The sequence below is a fragment of the Chelmon rostratus genome, chromosome 5, assembly GCF_017976325.1.
Source record: "Chelmon rostratus isolate fCheRos1 chromosome 5, fCheRos1.pri, whole genome shotgun sequence".
Classification (NCBI taxonomy): domain Eukaryota; kingdom Metazoa; phylum Chordata; class Actinopteri; order Chaetodontiformes; family Chaetodontidae; genus Chelmon; species Chelmon rostratus.
Genome location: NC_055662.1, coordinates 4,539,793 through 4,558,567, shown reverse-complemented (window position 1 = coordinate 4,558,567; position 18,775 = coordinate 4,539,793). Strand labels below are relative to the sequence as shown.

Below are 18,775 nucleotides of genomic sequence, written 5' to 3'. Positions count from 1 at the left end.
ATGCACCAGTGATTTTGGTGATCTAGGCATTAAGATTGTCGTATTTAGCTTTGCTACATCCTTTTCTGTACATGCTATGAACACTTTGCAAGTGACAGCAGGAAAAACAACAGTGTAACAGATAATATCAGTGATGGCTTCTTGTTCCAGGGCCATGCTAAGTGTGCCACTGTCTACTCTAATGGCTTCCTGGAGCGCCTGATGGAACTGAGCCATCTTTTCTGCTATGACACATGGAAATGTCGGCCGTTAAAAGGGTCTAGGCATGGTGCATGAACAGGAGATACAGTGTTTATTGATATTACCATTCAGAGTGGTTAGCAGCAAGAACTATTTTGTCTTTCAAAGGTCAAACATAATGGCTCCAAGTTTAGATTTGTTTCACACTACATTTACACCCACAAATGCTGTTAACAGTCATCCTTTTCTGTGGCACGAAGAACTTTATCAAGACAGTACGAGGCTTTTTAGAAGACGTTTTTCTAAATGTACTCTCACTCTTAACGCCGCTGCCTTTCATATTTTTTTATGTCACACTTATTGTCACTTGTTGTAATATTCATACAGTCTGGTATTTTCCAGAACTGAACGGGAACAAAAATTTCTCTGGTGGATGCTGTACCCCCTTCTCTCATGAAAAACAACCAACTGAAATAAGGCTGCTAAAGATTCAGACACCAGCCGCAGGGAATTTAGTGGCCATTCAGGCGAGGCTAATGCTTTTCAACATTGTGGCTTGAACCCTGGTCATCTGGTTTACTGACACCACTCCACTCTTACATAAACATCATATAGTCTAAGTAGATGACTTGACCTACATCCACATTGTTTCCAGTGTTGCAAACCAAAAGCAAAAATAGTTCTCATCAACACCGGCTGCCTGTATTATGAGCTTTAATTTCATATTGAATCCTTGAAATGGTCTGTTCATCTGAAAAAGAGGTACGGTCTCAGTTGGTGTACAGCCATGCAGAAAGCTTTGGTTGACCTTGCACAGGTTTTCAGGGATACAACTCTGAGATTTCTGCTTCCGTTCTGATATTCAATGGAGGTGAACTTGAATTTCACTTGTGGTGGTTACAGCGTTTAAAGATGAAATGTAAAAAAACAGCAACATCTTTTCCGAGAAACACTGTCCTCCCCACTACTCTGGATAATCTACAGTCAAAGTTACAGTGTGTGCACCACGATTAAGTAATTTCCATTTTTGTAATTTACGTGAAATGACCTTTTGAAAATTCTGGGGTGGGTTGTAATGAGCATTGTTGCCTCTCTAAGGCATGTTATCATGACTTTAGAGCCGGAGTCTTACTGGAAATTAATAACATAATCAAAAATAAGACACGCAGTCGAGCAACACCTTCTTTCCAGGCATGATTTATTGAAAACACACCAAATTTATACTCTACAAACCAGTATTTTTCCGTTATGTTTAACAAGCGTAATATTTGCCTCTGGGTATTAGTAAAATTAACATAATACATTCTGTCACTGTGGCATCGCTTCTGTTCGCTACGAAAGCATTAACAACTTTACTCCTCTAGGAAATCAAAACCAGTTTTTGAATGACTATCTTTTTAAAAGTTTATAATACAACGTAATACAAGGCAGAAACCCACCAACAGTCTAAACTACTCGGGGTTGGGGTGGGGCGGGGGGTGCAGGATGGATGAATGAGTGAGTTGAGTGGAGGAAAAAGGGAGGGAGGGTGACACAGGAGGAGAAAGGGGGAGAGGTGAACGGACAGGATGGAGAGATGACAGTCGAATAGAGAGGAATAAAGTTATATAAAACACACTTATCTTTATCTACCATGGAAAAGGTTAAGGCACATGATAGGTACAAACACATCTGCTACTGAGTGTTACAGTTACTTTATTTTGACGGCCTTGAATCAGTTATATCTACACAGGTAGGTTCGCTTGATTCCGTGTGTGTCGGCGTCCTGCATTGGTTTTACAGCACAGTTGCCGGGCTCTTTACTTTGTGAATGCATGCTGTACAGCCACAAAACCAAAAACCCCTTTTATGAATGCTTGTAAATACAACTCCAGATCCTTTGGTTGTGGCACTGCGAAGCGCAGTCCGGAATAGACAGTCATGTGGGTCTTTGTTGAGAGGGTTCAGTATCGTCCAATGAAAGCACACACTTCTGAGGACACACGAAAGGGATGCTGGGTATCGTTATAACTTTTTTAACCTCTGAAATTAAAATTTATACAGTATGTTTTTTTTTTTTTTTTTTTTTTGTAGTTTATTGATTTTTACCACAACGTACATCTTTGTAAACACTGTGTAAAATATGCAAGCTTTATAAAGTCACATACGTCACAAAGAAAAATCAGACTTCAATGCAGGCACATGCCGTTCGCCTTGATGACGCATGAGTGCACGTTATCACTGGATTCTGTCTGCAGTCTCACCAAGTGAGAGAAAAATGGCAACATGATTCTGTATCCCTCTGCTTTTCTACATCACAACTGCCCACCCTAAAACGTTGTAAAAATATATACTATGTGACCAAACGTGATGCTCTGTTTTTTACAGTGTGATGCGACTCTGTTATTTTGCCTCCATCCAGATCCACTCGTCCACCTGTACTTTCGTCCTGCACATGAATGAATTAGTTAATATCCAAATGACACCACAAAAAAACTGGCACTTGGAAAGAATAGAATATAAACATCTGTACAGTTTTTCTTCATGCTCACGACTGAATATTTCTCTTTAAGATGCACCGGTGAAGGAGGGTTCAGGGTTGGCGGTAACTTGGTCTGAATGCATCGGGAAGAAAAATGAAGGGACTTGTATTAACACTGCCATCTCTTCTTGTCTATCCCTTTACCTCTGTCTGACCTCTGACCCCCCCAGAGTGTCTACGTCAAAGATGTAGGGGCTGTCAGACCACGTGGAATTCATCGCCTTTATAAGAACACTGCAGATAAACTTTTTTCTGTAACTCTTTTTTCGACAAATACAAAATATAAATAGGTGATCGTCGGCGTAACTCGACAATATCTGACACACATTTAAGTTACGTGGTTATTTCTTGTTTACAAACATGGTGAGCCTTTATCAAATGAGATGTGCTTTCCAAACAATGTGATATTAATATACAACTAAGAAGTCTGTAATTTTTGTTGTTTTTTTCCTTCATTTTTCCGTTTTTTTCCTTTTGACCCTAATATACATTTATATAAAACCCAACAAAAATAAAAATGCTTTTAGATCTAGCCTTTCAACAAGAGAACAATCTTCTGCCTCTCTTTTCAAAAACACAAATCATTTATAAACAAAATGCCTTATATCCTCTTTAATAAACATCATTGACAAAGAGCAACCAGCCAGGAAACTCGTGGAACTGCGTCGCTACACAACCTGAGTGGTTACGCTCAGTAACCACGGCTCTGTGACGGCGGGTCGGCACGCCGCTCGGCTCATACACGTCGACCGAAATGAAACGGAGAGTTTCGGTTCCATTTTAGCTTACTTTTACGATGCAGTGTGAACAGAAACTTTGATTTCCATCTGATGTCACTTTCCTTCCTGCAGACTGCAACTTGCAGACTCCTCACTTTATAAATCACCTGTTAACCACTTTTGATTTCAAAGCATCTCAGTTTTTTTTTTTTTTTTTTTGAAAAAACACAGTGAACCAAATGGATTGTAAGTCTATGAGAGCAGGCTGCTGGGAGTACGTGTTTATCCACTATGCTACAGCTCTTCTCAGGCTCGGTTTCTCTCCTTTTACTTTTCTTTTCTCGCGTCCATCCCACCAATCTGAAAACAAACATTCAGTGACCTTCAAACACACCGGTCCATACCTGTTCACATCAAAATACCAAAGCTTGACAACAAGCTGAAAGCAAAAATTCTCCAAAACCCACAAAATCAGGGCATGAACTTCTTCCAGGTGTGAAAACTGAAATGAAAAAAACATCCATCTCCAGTTTCTTCTCCGACAGGTTTCCTGCCAACACACGTTCTTTTTCCCTCCACTTCCTCGACCTCACGCCGTCCGCCCTGCATACGTCCATTTCCTCCACCAGCACCGGCCTCTGTCAGTTTCTTGTCTCCGGTAGAGCTCAACAAGAGTCAACACTGTAAAATTCACATGATGTCCAGTGGGAATGTGGATATGTGAATGTAGTCGGAGTAGTCACTTTTTATTCTTTTTTTCATTTTTTTCTGAAAAGCATGAGAATGCTGGCTGCTGCTGGGTAGTTGCTGTTGTGATCATTACTTTTTTTAAAATCCTCTTTTCTGTACAAAGTCCAACTCCAAAGATGAGTTCCGTGTGAAATGGCAGTGGTGATATGAGAGACCCTCCTCTAGCTGGGGTGTCGCACTGTCGTTACTTTAAGCCTGACGTGGACAAGAGAGAACAACATTAGAGGAATCACACATACGTTTGAAATTAGACAATAAATGAAGAGTATCAGTCCAAAATGTTACACAGACACTGTCAAAAATGACCATCATCATCCATCATGACAAATAACTTCAATACTATACAGTTTGAAAGATGAGGAGGCATCATTCATTATTCTGTTTTTGTCACTGTCTACAAATTCCTTGAAAAGACCATGACCGTGAGTTTGTCTGTCTCTCAGTATTTCCTTCCAATCCTACACAGCCCCAGGCCCGTTCGTTCCAACTGCAGATGTAAATCTGTGAAGGCGCACTAATCAACGTTTTCATATTAACAATGAAAAAAAAGACTGTGTAATGTGAAAAGGGTCACTTGTAGTGACAAACCCAGAGTATTATCTCCGTACGATGCAGTTCCTCTCAGCTCGATGGTCCTCATCGCGCATTTTAGCTTCACTCAACTCATTCTTCTTCCTCATCATGGAGCAGTTTGCAGCTAGAGAGACGAGACTATAGAGACTAAATGTGGGAGAGACAGCTTAACCCTCTGTATCCAGGTACAGTCGCTGAGGGTTCACTGATGATGATGATGTTATGTGTAACCTCTCTACGTTACTATCACCCAAGATATCTCAAAGTCTCTTATAGCGTGTTAAGTAGTGCATTTCTTGCCGTCTATTTGCACACACTATTGGTGTGCTTCTCTCTCAGTATACAGTGGGATCAGTTCATTGTTGGTTTTGGTCTTTTCATGGGATTTTTTGACAATAAGAAAAATGAAGAATATCAATCATCAGTAAACATTCCCATTACTTTTTCTTTTTTAGGGTAGGACCCACATTGGCCATCGATGGAATGAAACTCTTCGGTTGTGCTTTTGCACAGCAAAACGATCAGTTGCAATCACCATGGTATCTTACAAATCACATCAATGTCAACAAATGCTTCAATCATGTCATTGCAGATGGCAAATGAAGGCAAGAGACAGAAAATACTTGCTAAATGAAGTGAAACTGACTTACCTGATAATCCCTAATAATACCTAGAACATTTTTAGTAGCTAAATTTAAATGAATACCACAAATCATACCACAGTATCTCTCAAGAGTCAACATGTGATGCATTTTCTATGGTAATGCAATGGATGGAGATGAAAGAATTGAGCGGATGGCCACTGGCAAAGACAACTGAGATAAGAAGATGAAGATGAGGCAGACAGTGAGGTCTGACAAGAGGCCTCTGGCACAGGAGAGGACAACAGCTGTGAGGAGGAGGAGGCAGGAGGAGATAAATGCTGCTGATAGAGTAATGACAACTACTGAAGCTCACCCAGATCAGCTTGCAGCTTTGCAAAAGTCATGTAGTAAGACATTAACAGGGGCTCAGTTTGGGAGTGCAGTAAAACACTGGAAAACAGTAGCTAATGCACTGCAAATAAAATATGTACAGGTTTCAGGACATTACTAATTTAGATTTCTTTCCTTGTGACTTGTGTAACAGATTGTTGCCTTAGAGCCAAGGTGCATGACACAAAAAATGGAAAGAAAGAAGAAATTCAACGGCTCTTGGATGCTGGGGATGTTCTCACAACATGGTATTTCTAATGGAGAAGAAACAACAGTTTCAACAGAAAGCCAGCATTAGATATTTGTTGGATTTAGCTGCAGCTGCAACATAAGAAGCCACTTAGTCATTATTTACACCACAAATTCTAACAAAATATTCAAATCAGCTACTTGAGACCTGCCCAGAGTGTGTGTGTGTGTGTGTGTGTGTGTGTGTGTGTGTGTGTGTGTGTGTGTGTGCATGTGTGTGCATATCTTTCTCTTTCTCCCTACTGTGTTTCATTAAGGGATAACTGAATCCCTGGAGGATTCCTCTGAAGTGCAGAACAATGATTCTGCTTCGCCATTTGCCACCAATTTCAGCAAAGACTGTCAGGGGAAGCAGCACGTTAGCTAGACGTACCTTTCAATCAGACACGTGGTGCTGAACTGTAAACAGACACAAGCCTACTGTCTACATTCTAAGTGTATTACAGAGAGGTGAAGTCACGTTGGTCTTTGTCACAATGCCGTGATCTTCACCTTGAGTGGGACAGTTAAAATGTTGCAGCTCGCTCGTTTTTTAAAACTTGCAAAACCTGTGCTGAAAGACTGAGGCTGAGTTAGCAAGCTGATGATCCATGTAGGAAAATAAAGGCTTGTCTTGCATTGCAGTTTGTTGTGATATGACAAAAGAAAATGAAATCCTGATCCGACTGCTTGAGTTACACACTTGTTAGTGTTTTCAAAATGTATGTTTTCACTTCAAGCTTTTAGGTTGAGGACTAACCAACGTGTGTCCTCTGAAGAGTAGGACAGGGCTGCAGCGCAAGTCATGAACTGAGCCTTTTTAAACTGCGATCCCACAAACTAATTAGTTAATGATGTGCCCCAGCCTCTGGAAGCAATGCTCGGTTATTTACTTTGGCGCTTGTGGTTTTGAAAAAAGACACCACACTACAACTCTTCAAATGCAGAGGATCAGTCTTGCCGCTGCCGCATACAAAGCGCTTCAACATGTGTAAAAATCTTAAGCAGCTTGACAGGTGTGCTGTGCCTAGTTACAGCTGTCAGTTTACTTTAGAGATTTTCTCTTGTCAGATTAGAGTTGTCATTTTTTGGAGCACCACTGATCCCTCGATCTCCACATACAGGCGCGTGCAACAGATGAGCCTCTGCCAATGTGAAGAATTCAATTCAATGCATGAATTAATTAAATAGAACACAAAATCTACAATATTTAAACTTTAAAAACAGAGCAGCGGGTGAATTATGTAAGTGTCCATGAAAAGAACAAGGTGACTCCTCCAGCTGACTGCTCTGGGTGCAGGATGACAGCAGGTCTACATGACAGAGTGTGAGGGTGAAGGGAACACAGGCGGAAACGTTGAACAAACAGGGAATGAAAAGGATACAAGCTAACCCAAAAGGTGAAGGACGTTATTTTTGTTGTGCTTTCATTTTTCAGACCTACCATGCATGCATTTAGACCCAGGAGTCAACAGGCTGGGGCTTAACATCACAAGCGTCCACCAGACTGACCGCAGGCCTGTTACTCCTTATATAGTGTTTCCTATTTGTGTCATTCTGTGGCCACAGGAGGAGGGGTTAAAAAAAACACAGCAAAACAAAAGAAGAGGTCAATACATGTCACAAAAACACTCGCTCACACACACACACACACACATGCACCTGGGATCAGAGAAGCCAGAGTTAGTTCCCTGCCTTAAGGAAAGCTTGGAAAGAAGTTAGAGTGATTACAAAACAGCAAACCAGACCATGCAAATGAAAGAGGGAGAGAGCAGTTTCAACGGCCAAGCTGCATTCAAAGCAGGCAGAACACCTCCGGGAAGTACAGACAGCAGGAGACAGTTCCCTGCCTGCACACTCTGAAGGCAAACATGACTGTTTGCTGTGTGTCTGCCTTCTCTAATAGGGACAGGTTTAGTAGTTAACCTAAGCATCATGAGGAGTATGTATGAACCAAAATGAAATACTGAAGCTTCAGGCAGCAGCTCTTATTTTGTGCTGCCGTACTTTGCTGCTATATTAGCGGCTTCATTTTATCTTTAAATTGGATCAAATTTGCACTTATTTTGGTCTAAAAGCCTCTGAACAGCTATTAGACATCAGCTATCATGTGATATTAAAATTTAAAATTGTCATTGGAGGTTTTACAAATGGAGGCTCTGAAGTGCAAAATCCTCTTGTGCAAAACTGTGATCACCTCCCTAACATGTCTAGTAATAATAATATCAACAATAAATTTTTATCTATTCAGAAGCTGTGTGCGAACAGGAAGTGCTTTTAAAATAGAGTTGAAAAATACACCTTCTTCTTAGCTGTGAATCTGAGGGCACCCTTTGATTACATTTCATTTGCTCAACACAAAGAGCCACGCTGACATACAGTAATATCAATGAGGAAAAGACAGAAGTTAAAATAAAAATCAGCGAAAATAAAAACTGTAAGAGCAACTTAACACCAGGAGGAAACTGTGTTTGTGGTTTCACTTCTTGACTTGAGCGTACTCCAGGGTGTCGTCAGTGTTAAAGCAGCAAAGCAGCTGATTTCTGACAAGCCGAAGGTCACAGGTGCAACAAACTTTCAACAAAAGAGAGCAGTGAAATATTGCTTTTCAGCCTGGTGTTAAGTTCCCCTTTTAACCAAACAAATCACTGCAGCAGCATCTTTCATTTCATAAAAAGAAAGGCAAACAGAAAAGTAGTTAAGAAAGAGTAAGATCTATTTTCTGATTATCAATTCAAATGTCAGTTGATTTGACTGTTTATTGAACACACCTGTTGCTGATACAAATAAACTGCTACTGTTGGAGGAATAGGCATGAATATTAAAGCTACAGTCTCTCAGTTTCCTCTTTCAGATGTGCTACACTACACTGATAGAAGAGCCACGATAGAAAGAAAGACCTGGATTTAAACTTAAAAGCAAAACTATGTGACTTTTAAAGACGGAAATAATACAGTGTTCCTCTTATTGATGAAAAGCTGAATTTGGAGGCAATAAAGTCCACCCCTGCTCAACTCAGTAAACTCAGGGGTTTGGCTGTTACATCCTTACTTGGTCTGGTATGACCAGTAGCTTATGGTAGCTAATAGCTAACATGAGCAAACTTCAGGTAACTATCGCTTTGTAACTGACATTACTGAGTCAGGTAACTTCATGGCTCTTGTGCTACTGTTGTGCTCGTGTTGTACCGTGTTATAGCTCATCGCTCATAACTGTAACCTGAAGCCACAGTGAACATGGTTCCAACATGGGCTCACGTTTAAATACTAAACAGTACACTGTAAACTGTTCACACAGAATGAATTTGAAAAAAAATTGTTACACCCCTATTTATAATAAATTCATAAATCATACCCCAAATTTCAATAAAACATGAATAACCACCTACCAACAGCAAACTAATGTCTGGTTGCACACACACCGCCGATTATTAAATGGACCATTAACTCTGCTCCAGATTTCCAGCCTGACATTGCCTCAGAGAGATTTCTAAGTTATTAATTTTAACCTGCATGGAGAGGCAGATATACTATATGAGCATACACATAAAGACAAACACGCTACCTGACTTTAATGCACTTTTAATTGCATTCATTTTACAATCCCACAGGGTAAATCCTATTCATCTAGCGCTGAAGTAGATTAAAGAAGAAAAAAAAAAACCTACAAAAAGAACTTGAGAGTCACCTGACACATGTCAGACATCCTCTGAGGCCATTATCCTGTGACTCCTCTTTGAGGCTGGATTGCCAATCAGCTCAGTAACAAACAAACTTTGGCTGCAGTGTGAAACGGCTGTATAATCAGCAGGTGTCCACTTGATAATGCAACAGTCTGTTCATTGCCAAGGCAAGGGTTGTCTCCACGAGGAGTGCTTGTTGGCGGCTCTTTTAATCAGTCCCTGATTAATTACTTTACAGACACCAAAAGCTTACACTCAATTAACTGGTGGCTCGCAGATCTGAGGCTGTCCACAGCGCTGAGCTGTGGCGGGCAACATTAACAGAGAATGACAACTTCAAGCCTCTAGAATCGATAAGATTAAGAGCTTCTAATGAGGACCACCACAGAACACACAGAGAGAGACACAGAGGGAGAGGACATGTGATAACATTTCAGTGAGACATCATTATTTCATCCTCTATCCCCTGATCCCCCCGGAGACCAGAGGAGGTCTGCCTGTACCTTTAATGGCTCCCGTTCTGTCAGGTCCACTGAGCCGTCGCCTGTCTTGTATTTGCAGTCCTTGTCCCTCTGGTCAATGGTGGAGTAACCATCTAATGAGGTCAGAGAACAGCGGTCAGTTCATTCCTCTCCATCCTCGATTAAATAAAGGGATGACAGATCATTTATAGTGTTGTCTTAACCTGTGTGGAGTGACAGACTGCTCTGGAACACTTGCTGGACACGGAGGAGGAGACTAAGAAGCACATTGTTAGCATGTGCATATATTATTTACCAATACAGTAAAAATGCACCCACACATATTCCAGCTCAGGGCCAGTATTTATCAAGTCTCTCAGAGTAAGGAGTCAGCCCTACCTGACCCAAACTGCTCAGAGTGACACATATTGCATGTGACCATGAAAATTACAAGAAAAGATCTGCAGAGATTTCTTAGAAGTTCACAACATTCCTTGATGATGATGAGATTATTGCGGCATAGACTGTACTGTCTGATCTTTGATGTGGTGCTAATATTGGCATTGTAAAACAGTGTGATTGGTTTGTGAGCTGTTTATTGTATGTCACACAGCTACGCCAAATGTCTGCTTTAGACTGCATTCGCATTTATTGTTTATGATGCACAAGTGGCTTGTAAATATCTGCTTATTCTGAATTTGATGCAGCAACACGTTTCAAACAAGCTGGGACAGGAGCAACAACACCTGTTTGGATCATTCCACAGGTAAACAGGTTGATTGGTAACAGGTGATAGTATCATGATTGGGTATGAAAGGAGCATCCTGGAAAGACTCAGTGGTTCACAAGCAAGGATGGAGCGAGGTTCAACACTTTGTGAACACATGATTGGATAAAGGATGTTACTACATGGACTCAGGAACACTTTGTGAAAGCTTTGTTGGTAGGATCGTTCGGAAATGATGGCAGTCTGTTTTTATTACACAGCATCCCACCTTATTTGGAATCAGGGTTGTACTATGTAAATAGTTGTATCATCGTGGGATTTATGCTATTATCATTTTGGCAGCAGATTTTGGCAGAGATAACTTACACACATGAAAATAATGCTATTTTCTGCATTTACCACTGTTTCATTTATCAAAATGCAACTGTCAGAAAACCATGATACATCATAAGTTCTACTTAAAACAGCGACATCGCATCTCCAAGGAGTACTCGTCTTTGTTCAAAGTCAATGTGGAAAGCTTCATGCATGTCCTACTTTATAGTAAGTGTTTTTAGGCCTAGTTTAACTTTCAGTACAATTCCTAGGAGGGGTTGTTAGACGTTTGATAAATATGGGCCCAGAGGCTTGGAGGAAAACCAGCATGATATGCCCTGAGAGGGTATCTCTGGGTAAGAGGATGAAAAAAAAAGAAGTACATCCAAAAAGTTACTGTGAGTCTATCCATCACCGCCAAGAGTCACAAAATTCCTGATTTCATGAACGTGAGAAAAAAGTTGAATTATACATATAATATATATATATATTTTTAACACAGCAGAGTAAATCTGTCTGACGATATATTCAGAGTGCATTAATTTAAATGGAGAACCACCCACATCTTTTGGTTTTGAGCTTCTAAGGAAGGCCCAGCTTTGCACAAACATCTTTTAACAGAGGGGTCTTGCATACAGCATCAAAGAGCGTCACGTCTGAAGCTCGGTCCAAAGCCATCACGCCAAGATCAGAGTGTTCAGCGGTTTGAATTTTCAGATTAAAAATAACATCTTGGCAACGGGTAAAGAACTAATAGAAGAGAAGTCGAATCAGAGAAGACACTATTGGACACTGCAGAGAGATTAGAGGAGAGCTAGCTCTTCTTTGGCTGAGGACCATCATGCAGTCTGGCTCTTACCTGGACCCAGCTCATCCATAGGTATCATATCACCACTGCCACATTTCCTGGTGCCTGAAAAGCATTCATATGCCATTTGTACAAAAGAGGCACACACAAACTGAGTCACTGAGCCAAAACGCTGCTGCTTTTCAGGGTAATGGTTCTTGGCCAGTGATTGAATAATGCAAACTGAGAGTGGGCAGGCATGAGGGCCGCGATTCATGTGCATGTATGGATGGCAAAAAAAAAAAAAAAAGGCCAAAAACTGCTGCTATGTTATCAACTCCTCTGTTAAAGAGATGTCTGCTGTTGGGCCAATGTACTGCACAAGTCCCACACCCTCCCCCACATTCTGTATACTGCTGCTGCTATAGAAAACCTCCATCCCAGGGTTTCCTTTGTGGATACAGCTATACACACTTACTTAAGGGTGGGGAAATTCTCATTATCTCTGACCCTGTTATGTCAATTGAAAACCCACGATGGAAATAAAAAGGAGTCCAGCATCTAAAATGAGGACGTCTCTTTATACTTCCTTAAATCTAACTTTCTGCTGGTTGCAGGTTTTGGTTCAACAGCAGCAGTATGCTGTTCAAAGCTCCACCCCCCATTTTACGTGCTATCTTTGACCCCTATGAACGGCACTGTTGCAACATGTAGCACCCCACGGCTTCACCTCACAGAAGATGAGAGTAGTAATGTGGCAAGCACAGCGCTCTGATATAGCCATGAGAGAAAACAGACATGACCTCAGCAAAGTGGACACACACGATCACGCAGTGTTTTCATCTTACTGTTGGTGCTTAGTCTGAACCTGCTTTGAGGACTAGACGGGTGGGATAATCCACGTGAGGACAAATTTCACAAAAATGACAGTACAGTTTGTCTACACCCTGACGTCCTTATGCAGGACGTCTTAAAGGATAAATCTGATGATGTTCTGCATTTTTCAGATTTTTCAATGAAAAGGCGAAAAAGACCAAAAATATCATTTGATCTTACTAACAAGTGCTATCAGTGTAGCAAAAGTCTGATATATCTTATTCATTTCTGCCAGAGAGCTCAATTTTGTCCAAAAACTACTATTAAAACACATTAATGATCATCATTGTACTGGGTGACACGTTCCTTCACTACAATGAACATGAGAGCTGTAGTTAAATTTGAAGCGATGCCATACACACCATCCTGCTGCTGAAAATGTTACTTAAAACACCAAGTGTGTATTCATCCACTGCTGAAAATAGTCCCCCAGAAAATGCACTATTACTTCAGACAGATCGTGCTGAAGTAAGTACTGAGACATTTTTGTTTTTGCTCTTTTCACAAACAAAAATCTAGAATAAGCCCAGCGTTATAATTCCATTAGACCCTGGACCCTCGATGGATTTACATAAAAATGACATTCAGTGATCATTTTGCTGAGAACCCCTGGGATCTTCTCTCCCTTATCCCACCCACTTGGTCCTCTAAGACAGGCGAAAACTGCAGCAATCACACACACATGCACAAACACTCCTGAACTGACCTTGGTTCTTCTCCATCAGGGGTAAAGTGGTGTCGTCGTAGCCCGGCTTGCCGTTCTTGGTTGCTTTAGGGGTGGCTGTCACGGTGGGCTGAGAGGAGAGGCAGAGCAGTACGTGAACACAGCATCGAACGGCTCAAACAGGAGAACACAGAGAGTTCATGTTCTCTCTCAATGCTAGTTTAGGGTTGAAAGCAGAAGGATTTTTACACTTTTACAGACTCATAGACAAGTATTATAAGCTGACAAGTGTAACATCAACTGTATATGTGTAACATCAACAGAATATGAAGACTGTGTGTTGATTAGTGGTTCTTCTCTAATTTCTGTGGCTCTAAATGTTTAAAGAGTATTTTTGAAGAACCTGATATTACAGTAACAGTACTTGGGATCCACAGTACATGTGGAGGATAACTTCCACTAGATTATTCTTCTGTACCTGGAAGTGGCTCTTGTTCCAGCCGTCCTTGGTCAAGGCGTTCCTCAGCTCCTTGTAACTCCAGACCGTCTGCAATACATGGGACGCCGCCTTCGTTTCGCGAGCTGATTGGCTGAGGGGACCACACAAAGGAGGAAATACATGAAAAAAGAGCTGCTGCAATAAAAGTCAGAAACCTCAGCTAACCCCTAAAAAGTGACGGCTGGGTATGCTAGCACGCCGCCGCTGCAATCAATCTCTTTATTCAAAGACGCTGAGTCCCCTGAGTGGCTCCAGGGTCTAGTTTTTAATTCATAGCCAGATGAGTGCACATTTCCTTTCATTAGCTACCTCTGAGCCACCAGTATTAATTACATGTGGGTGGGGGCCTCACTTCAAAGAAAGCTAATCTCATGAGGCTGAGAGGAAACATAGCTATTTGGTCTGTGAATGAACTATGTATATTCATGCTAGTTAGCGCGACTCTCGGTGTGATCAATACTTCACCACACAAGGACAAGCCTTTGAAAAGTGCTCTTGATCTTAAATTAAAAGTGTGGCGCAGACACACTTCATTTTGCAATGGCTGACGCTGCGGTAATATAAGAAACCTGTGGAAAATCTACATTGCTATCAGCTAGCTGTCATTATCAGGTTGTGGAAGAGAACGACTACTCACTTACTGGTAGAAGCAGCAACTTCAGAGGCAACCCCCATATAACAATGCCCTCCAGTTCTAAAAGCCTGTTAATGAATGTGTGCTGGGTGGTGGTGTGTGTGGGCTCAGGCTTGTTAGAGTATAGCATTGTGGTAGCCAAGCTTTGGCCATTAGAGACACATTACATTATACTCCATGAATACTAATAGAAAGGTTCATGATGCAAATTGAATTCAAGGTCAGACTGTAATTATTACGTGTATAATGTCTCCATGGTATACACACACTTCAGGCATGGTTTACATAAATATGAAGGTATACATAGGTTCTGCTTGGTTCACCCTCTTCAAAACAATTTGTTTGACCTACAGTAGGAACTGAGGCTGATCATTAAAACACAGCTGAAAATCTGCCAGTGTTGTATAACTGCGCAGATGCCATTTGGGGCTGCCATGTGTGAAAAGTGGCCAAATAAAGACATAAACTCCTCGACAAAACTGATTTACAACCATAATTTAATCCAAATAAGACAGTCTGCTGGTTTGGATGCACTGAATAGGTGATTTGGGGTGGGGGGTGAGAGGGGATATCATCCCCCTTGTTAGCAAAATGACCAAAATGCATCCCCCTTGTTATCCGGCCACCCCCCCCTCTCCATCCTCTAGTAGCAGAGAGAGTGCAGTTGAACATGTTAGAGCCTGGCTGACTCATTGATCCTTTATCTGACTGAGGTTTGTGCAGGTTAGATAGAATCTATGACCCCGACCATGGCTCTGAAATATGAGGAGTTCAACTGTGCTGTGTATTGATAAATCCATGGTGCTGTCCGTGGTGCTGAAAATACACCTCCAGACCAAGCTTGGGGGGTGTGCATGGGTGTGTGTGTGTTGGTTGGTGGTGTGGGGGCAGGGGATGCTTCCATCGGGCCATCCCCCCATTAGAAATCAACAAATCACCCTGACTGGATGCACTCAACCTAGAAATAGTTACTCCTTAGATGTCCTGTAATATGCAAACTGTCTGACCTGGTCCTGTTGATGGCGACCAGCTTCTCAATGGCCTGGGCCTGGATGAGGGAGCGGGCGTTTTCAGAGCTGTCAGTGACAATCTCATGGATCGTGTTGAGGATGGCGACCACGGTGTCCTCCTCCAGGTTTTTGGCAGGCCGCTGCTGGCCGCTGGGCAGGTTGCTCACCAAGTCACGCATGGCATAACTTCCTGTAAGGTGAAGTATTTTTTAAGGTTAGCAAGAAGATTGTGTTGGGAAAATAAGGTTTAATTTGTATTGTCATCAACTTCAGTCAAAATATTAATTAATTATCCTTGGTCACGTCTTCACAAGTCATGAAGTGCAGTATTGAGTCTTCTGAGTCTTTGAATCTTGTGAATTGGGATCATTTCACTTGTTCCAATGTTATTTAGTTTGAAAACAGTTCCTGCTCTCTAATGGAAAGATTTAATCAGCTGTTAACTGCTAATGCTTTGTACCGATCAGGTCCTTGTTGCGGCGGTCGATGGAAAGGTTGCGCAGGGCGATGGCCACAGCTCGGACCACCTTGTCAGAGTCGGAGCGCAGCAGCTCCACCAGGATGGGAAGACCTTTCTCCTTACGCACTGTGGCTCGGATGTAGTTGGACCACTGGAGGGCAGACGGAGGACATGGCGTGACTGCTTTTTATAATTCTGACCTTTAACGTCTAGGGTAGGCTGAGTGAGCGCACACTGTCAGCAACATCCTGTTTGACATTCATGCAGACCTACAGACTCCCACCTGGGAGCTGCCCAGCATGGCCACACATCTTTTCTTTTGGCCACTGGGAGAGCTCCACTGGAGGAGTCCAGGCCACCTCCATGACAGCAGTGAAGAGAGGGGAGGACATTTTTGATATATGACTTCATGCTCACACACACCATCCATACATGCACACCAGTGGTGTGTAGGTTATGTAGTTAATGTAGGTTACACATTAATGCATAAGTAATAATAATCTAACAACATAATATATGATCAGTTGGAGCAGCAATTTTCTTGCATTAGGAATACTTTTACTAGGAATACTTTAATGACCTTTTCCTGATTCAATACTTTTACTTCAGTAAGATTTTAAATGGAGGACTTTTACCAGTATTTTTACAGTGTGGTATTAGTACCGTATCTGAATACTTTTTCCACCACTGATATACACATACACACACACACACACACACACACACACGTTCAATCATTCAGTCACAAGGCAGCTCAGCACTGCTCTGTGGGCTTGACTAATTCACAACATTACACAGCGGGGCTCTGAATGGACATGTGATATAATTTGTCTTAATTTAAACATCAGTAGATTTTACTTCTCATTTTTTTGTAACATGAAACATTAAGTGTGACATAAAAGGGTTTCTCTTCTAAGCACTGGTACCCCAAGAGACGTAATTAAAACAGAAGTGAGGCACAGCTCAACCACCAGGTGGCAGTAGTAAACCTTAAAAAGCAGGTCAAGTGGGAGAGAAGTAAGCGGTAGCAAAGAATGAGGAGGGTGGGTAGCTTAAGCTGCGATATCACCCCAGGGAGCAGGGACATGCTTTGTCCAGCCACCAGATGTGACAGCGTGATGGGTTAGCAGCTCCACTGAGCCTTGCCAAGCATTCTGAACAGCTTCAACATGAAAAAAACACATCAAGAGGCAAGAACTTCTCCTCAAAATGTTCACCTGAGGAGCCAGAAATCATTACTGCTGACTTACTGGATGTTAACTCATGAAACTAAAAAAAAGAAAAGAGTTCAGGTGTTTTTCCACTTGAGGTAGAGAGGCTTGGTGCTGCTGATGAATTCATGAGACTGACGGATGTGTTTACAGTCTGACACCGGGGTGTTAAGAGAAGCGCTGCCTCGATAATGCCGCTGTGGGCTGAATACAGCCAGCCTGCTGAAAAACATAAGTGACCGCTCTCGCCCGGGGTGCTGCTGCTGTAAACTGGCATCTGACAACTAGCCTTCCCTGTTGATAACTCACTGCTGCCTGCGAGCCAGACAGCCTCTCGGCGGCTCTAATTGGAATAAATGTCTGGTCCTGGCTGCAGTGGGCCTCACATCATCCATCAGCAGCAGCAAACATCTAACGGAGATGACAGCTCCAGATGATGAGGTTAGACACAAAGTTATCTAACTCTACTCATGTAATCCCACTTCAACAGAAGGTCCTGCCCGAGAAAGACCTATCAACGAAAGGATTGTGTTTGAGCTACCTGCTGCCTCGTTCAATTGTGCCTTGAGATTTATTTCAGCTTACACGGTTGCTATATGTTTTGCAGACACAGTGTATCTAGACCTTGCACAAGTGACTCAAAGCACCTCTAGGGGCAGGCCTTGTTTCCTATCAGGCTGTGTTTTTACTGTTAGAAAAATACAATATATAAGGGGGAAAAAAACGTCCGACAAAGCAGAGTGTCTGCATGCTGTGCCCTCCCCAACCCCGCACTCACGGTCCACTGTCCAGCGCTGAGGTTTTGCAAGGCCCCGGCAGCGGCCTCCAGGGTGTTGTAGTTCTGGCTCTCCGTCAGCAGAGATAGGTAGAGCCTCACCACTTCCGGCTGATACAGCAGCTCAAAGCCTGCAGGGAAATACAGAGAAACACACACACACACACAAACACACACACACACTGGTTAGACTCCCTGGCAAGACAGACAGGCCAATTAGGCTGTGCGAAGGTACAGGAGCACACTGCTGAGGTTTATCTCAGACCATAGGGAGAGTTCTTTGGCAAGGGGAAACAGGAAAGAAGTTAGGGTTTACCATAATGCACAACACCTCTGGTAGGAGTGGACAACCCTGACAAAGGCAGCACAATTTGGACTGCATCTTATTTTGAGTTTTGGTGAACATGTACACAACTCCACAACATACATAGAAGGTCCAAGTTTTCCACCTGGTTTCACAATAGGCTGCAACACCTTTATTAAGGCATGCTGGAACAGTGTCTACTATCTTTCCTATTAACAGTTCTAAAGCATTATGATTGAATACACTTCAGTATTATAGATGAGGAGAACACAAGAAAGAGAAATTATTGATCCGACAGCCCTGACCAAGCCCAGGGTATTCAAGTGGGAGGTTTATCTCACTAGCACATAACACATTCCACCACAGTCGATCATTAGGCCTCCCTCTGATGGAAACGTAATTACATTATCAGCTATTAGACAGCG

At 42.2% G+C, this 18,775-nt stretch overlaps 1 protein-coding gene across 5 annotated transcripts in view; it reads right to left on the bottom strand.

The window, feature by feature from the left end:
- Window positions 1-2,205: 2,205 nt before the first annotated feature.
- arvcfb (ARVCF delta catenin family member b) overlaps window positions 2,206-18,775 on the bottom strand; it is a 105,173-nt gene continuing 88,603 nt past the window's right edge. For 2 of the 5 annotated variants that reach the window (XM_041936507.1, XM_041936508.1), the window contains 9 exons: window positions 18,050-18,177; window positions 16,061-16,211; window positions 15,598-15,790; window positions 13,936-14,047; window positions 13,500-13,587; window positions 11,990-12,043; window positions 10,131-10,222; window positions 7,390-7,502; window positions 2,206-4,365 (listed from right to left, as the gene is read on the bottom strand). In XM_041936507.1, the coding sequence (XP_041792441.1) occupies window positions 7,401-7,502; window positions 10,131-10,222; window positions 11,990-12,043; window positions 13,500-13,587; window positions 13,936-14,047; window positions 15,598-15,790; window positions 16,061-16,211; window positions 18,050-18,177 (920 nt within the window). In that variant the 3' untranslated portion in view covers window positions 2,206-4,365; window positions 7,390-7,400. The remainder of the gene's footprint in view (window positions 4,366-7,389; window positions 7,503-10,130; window positions 10,223-11,989; window positions 12,044-13,499; window positions 13,588-13,935; window positions 14,048-15,597; window positions 15,791-16,060; window positions 16,212-18,049; window positions 18,178-18,775) is intronic. The other 3 variants (XM_041936510.1, XM_041936509.1, XM_041936511.1) reach the window with 3 other exon arrangements.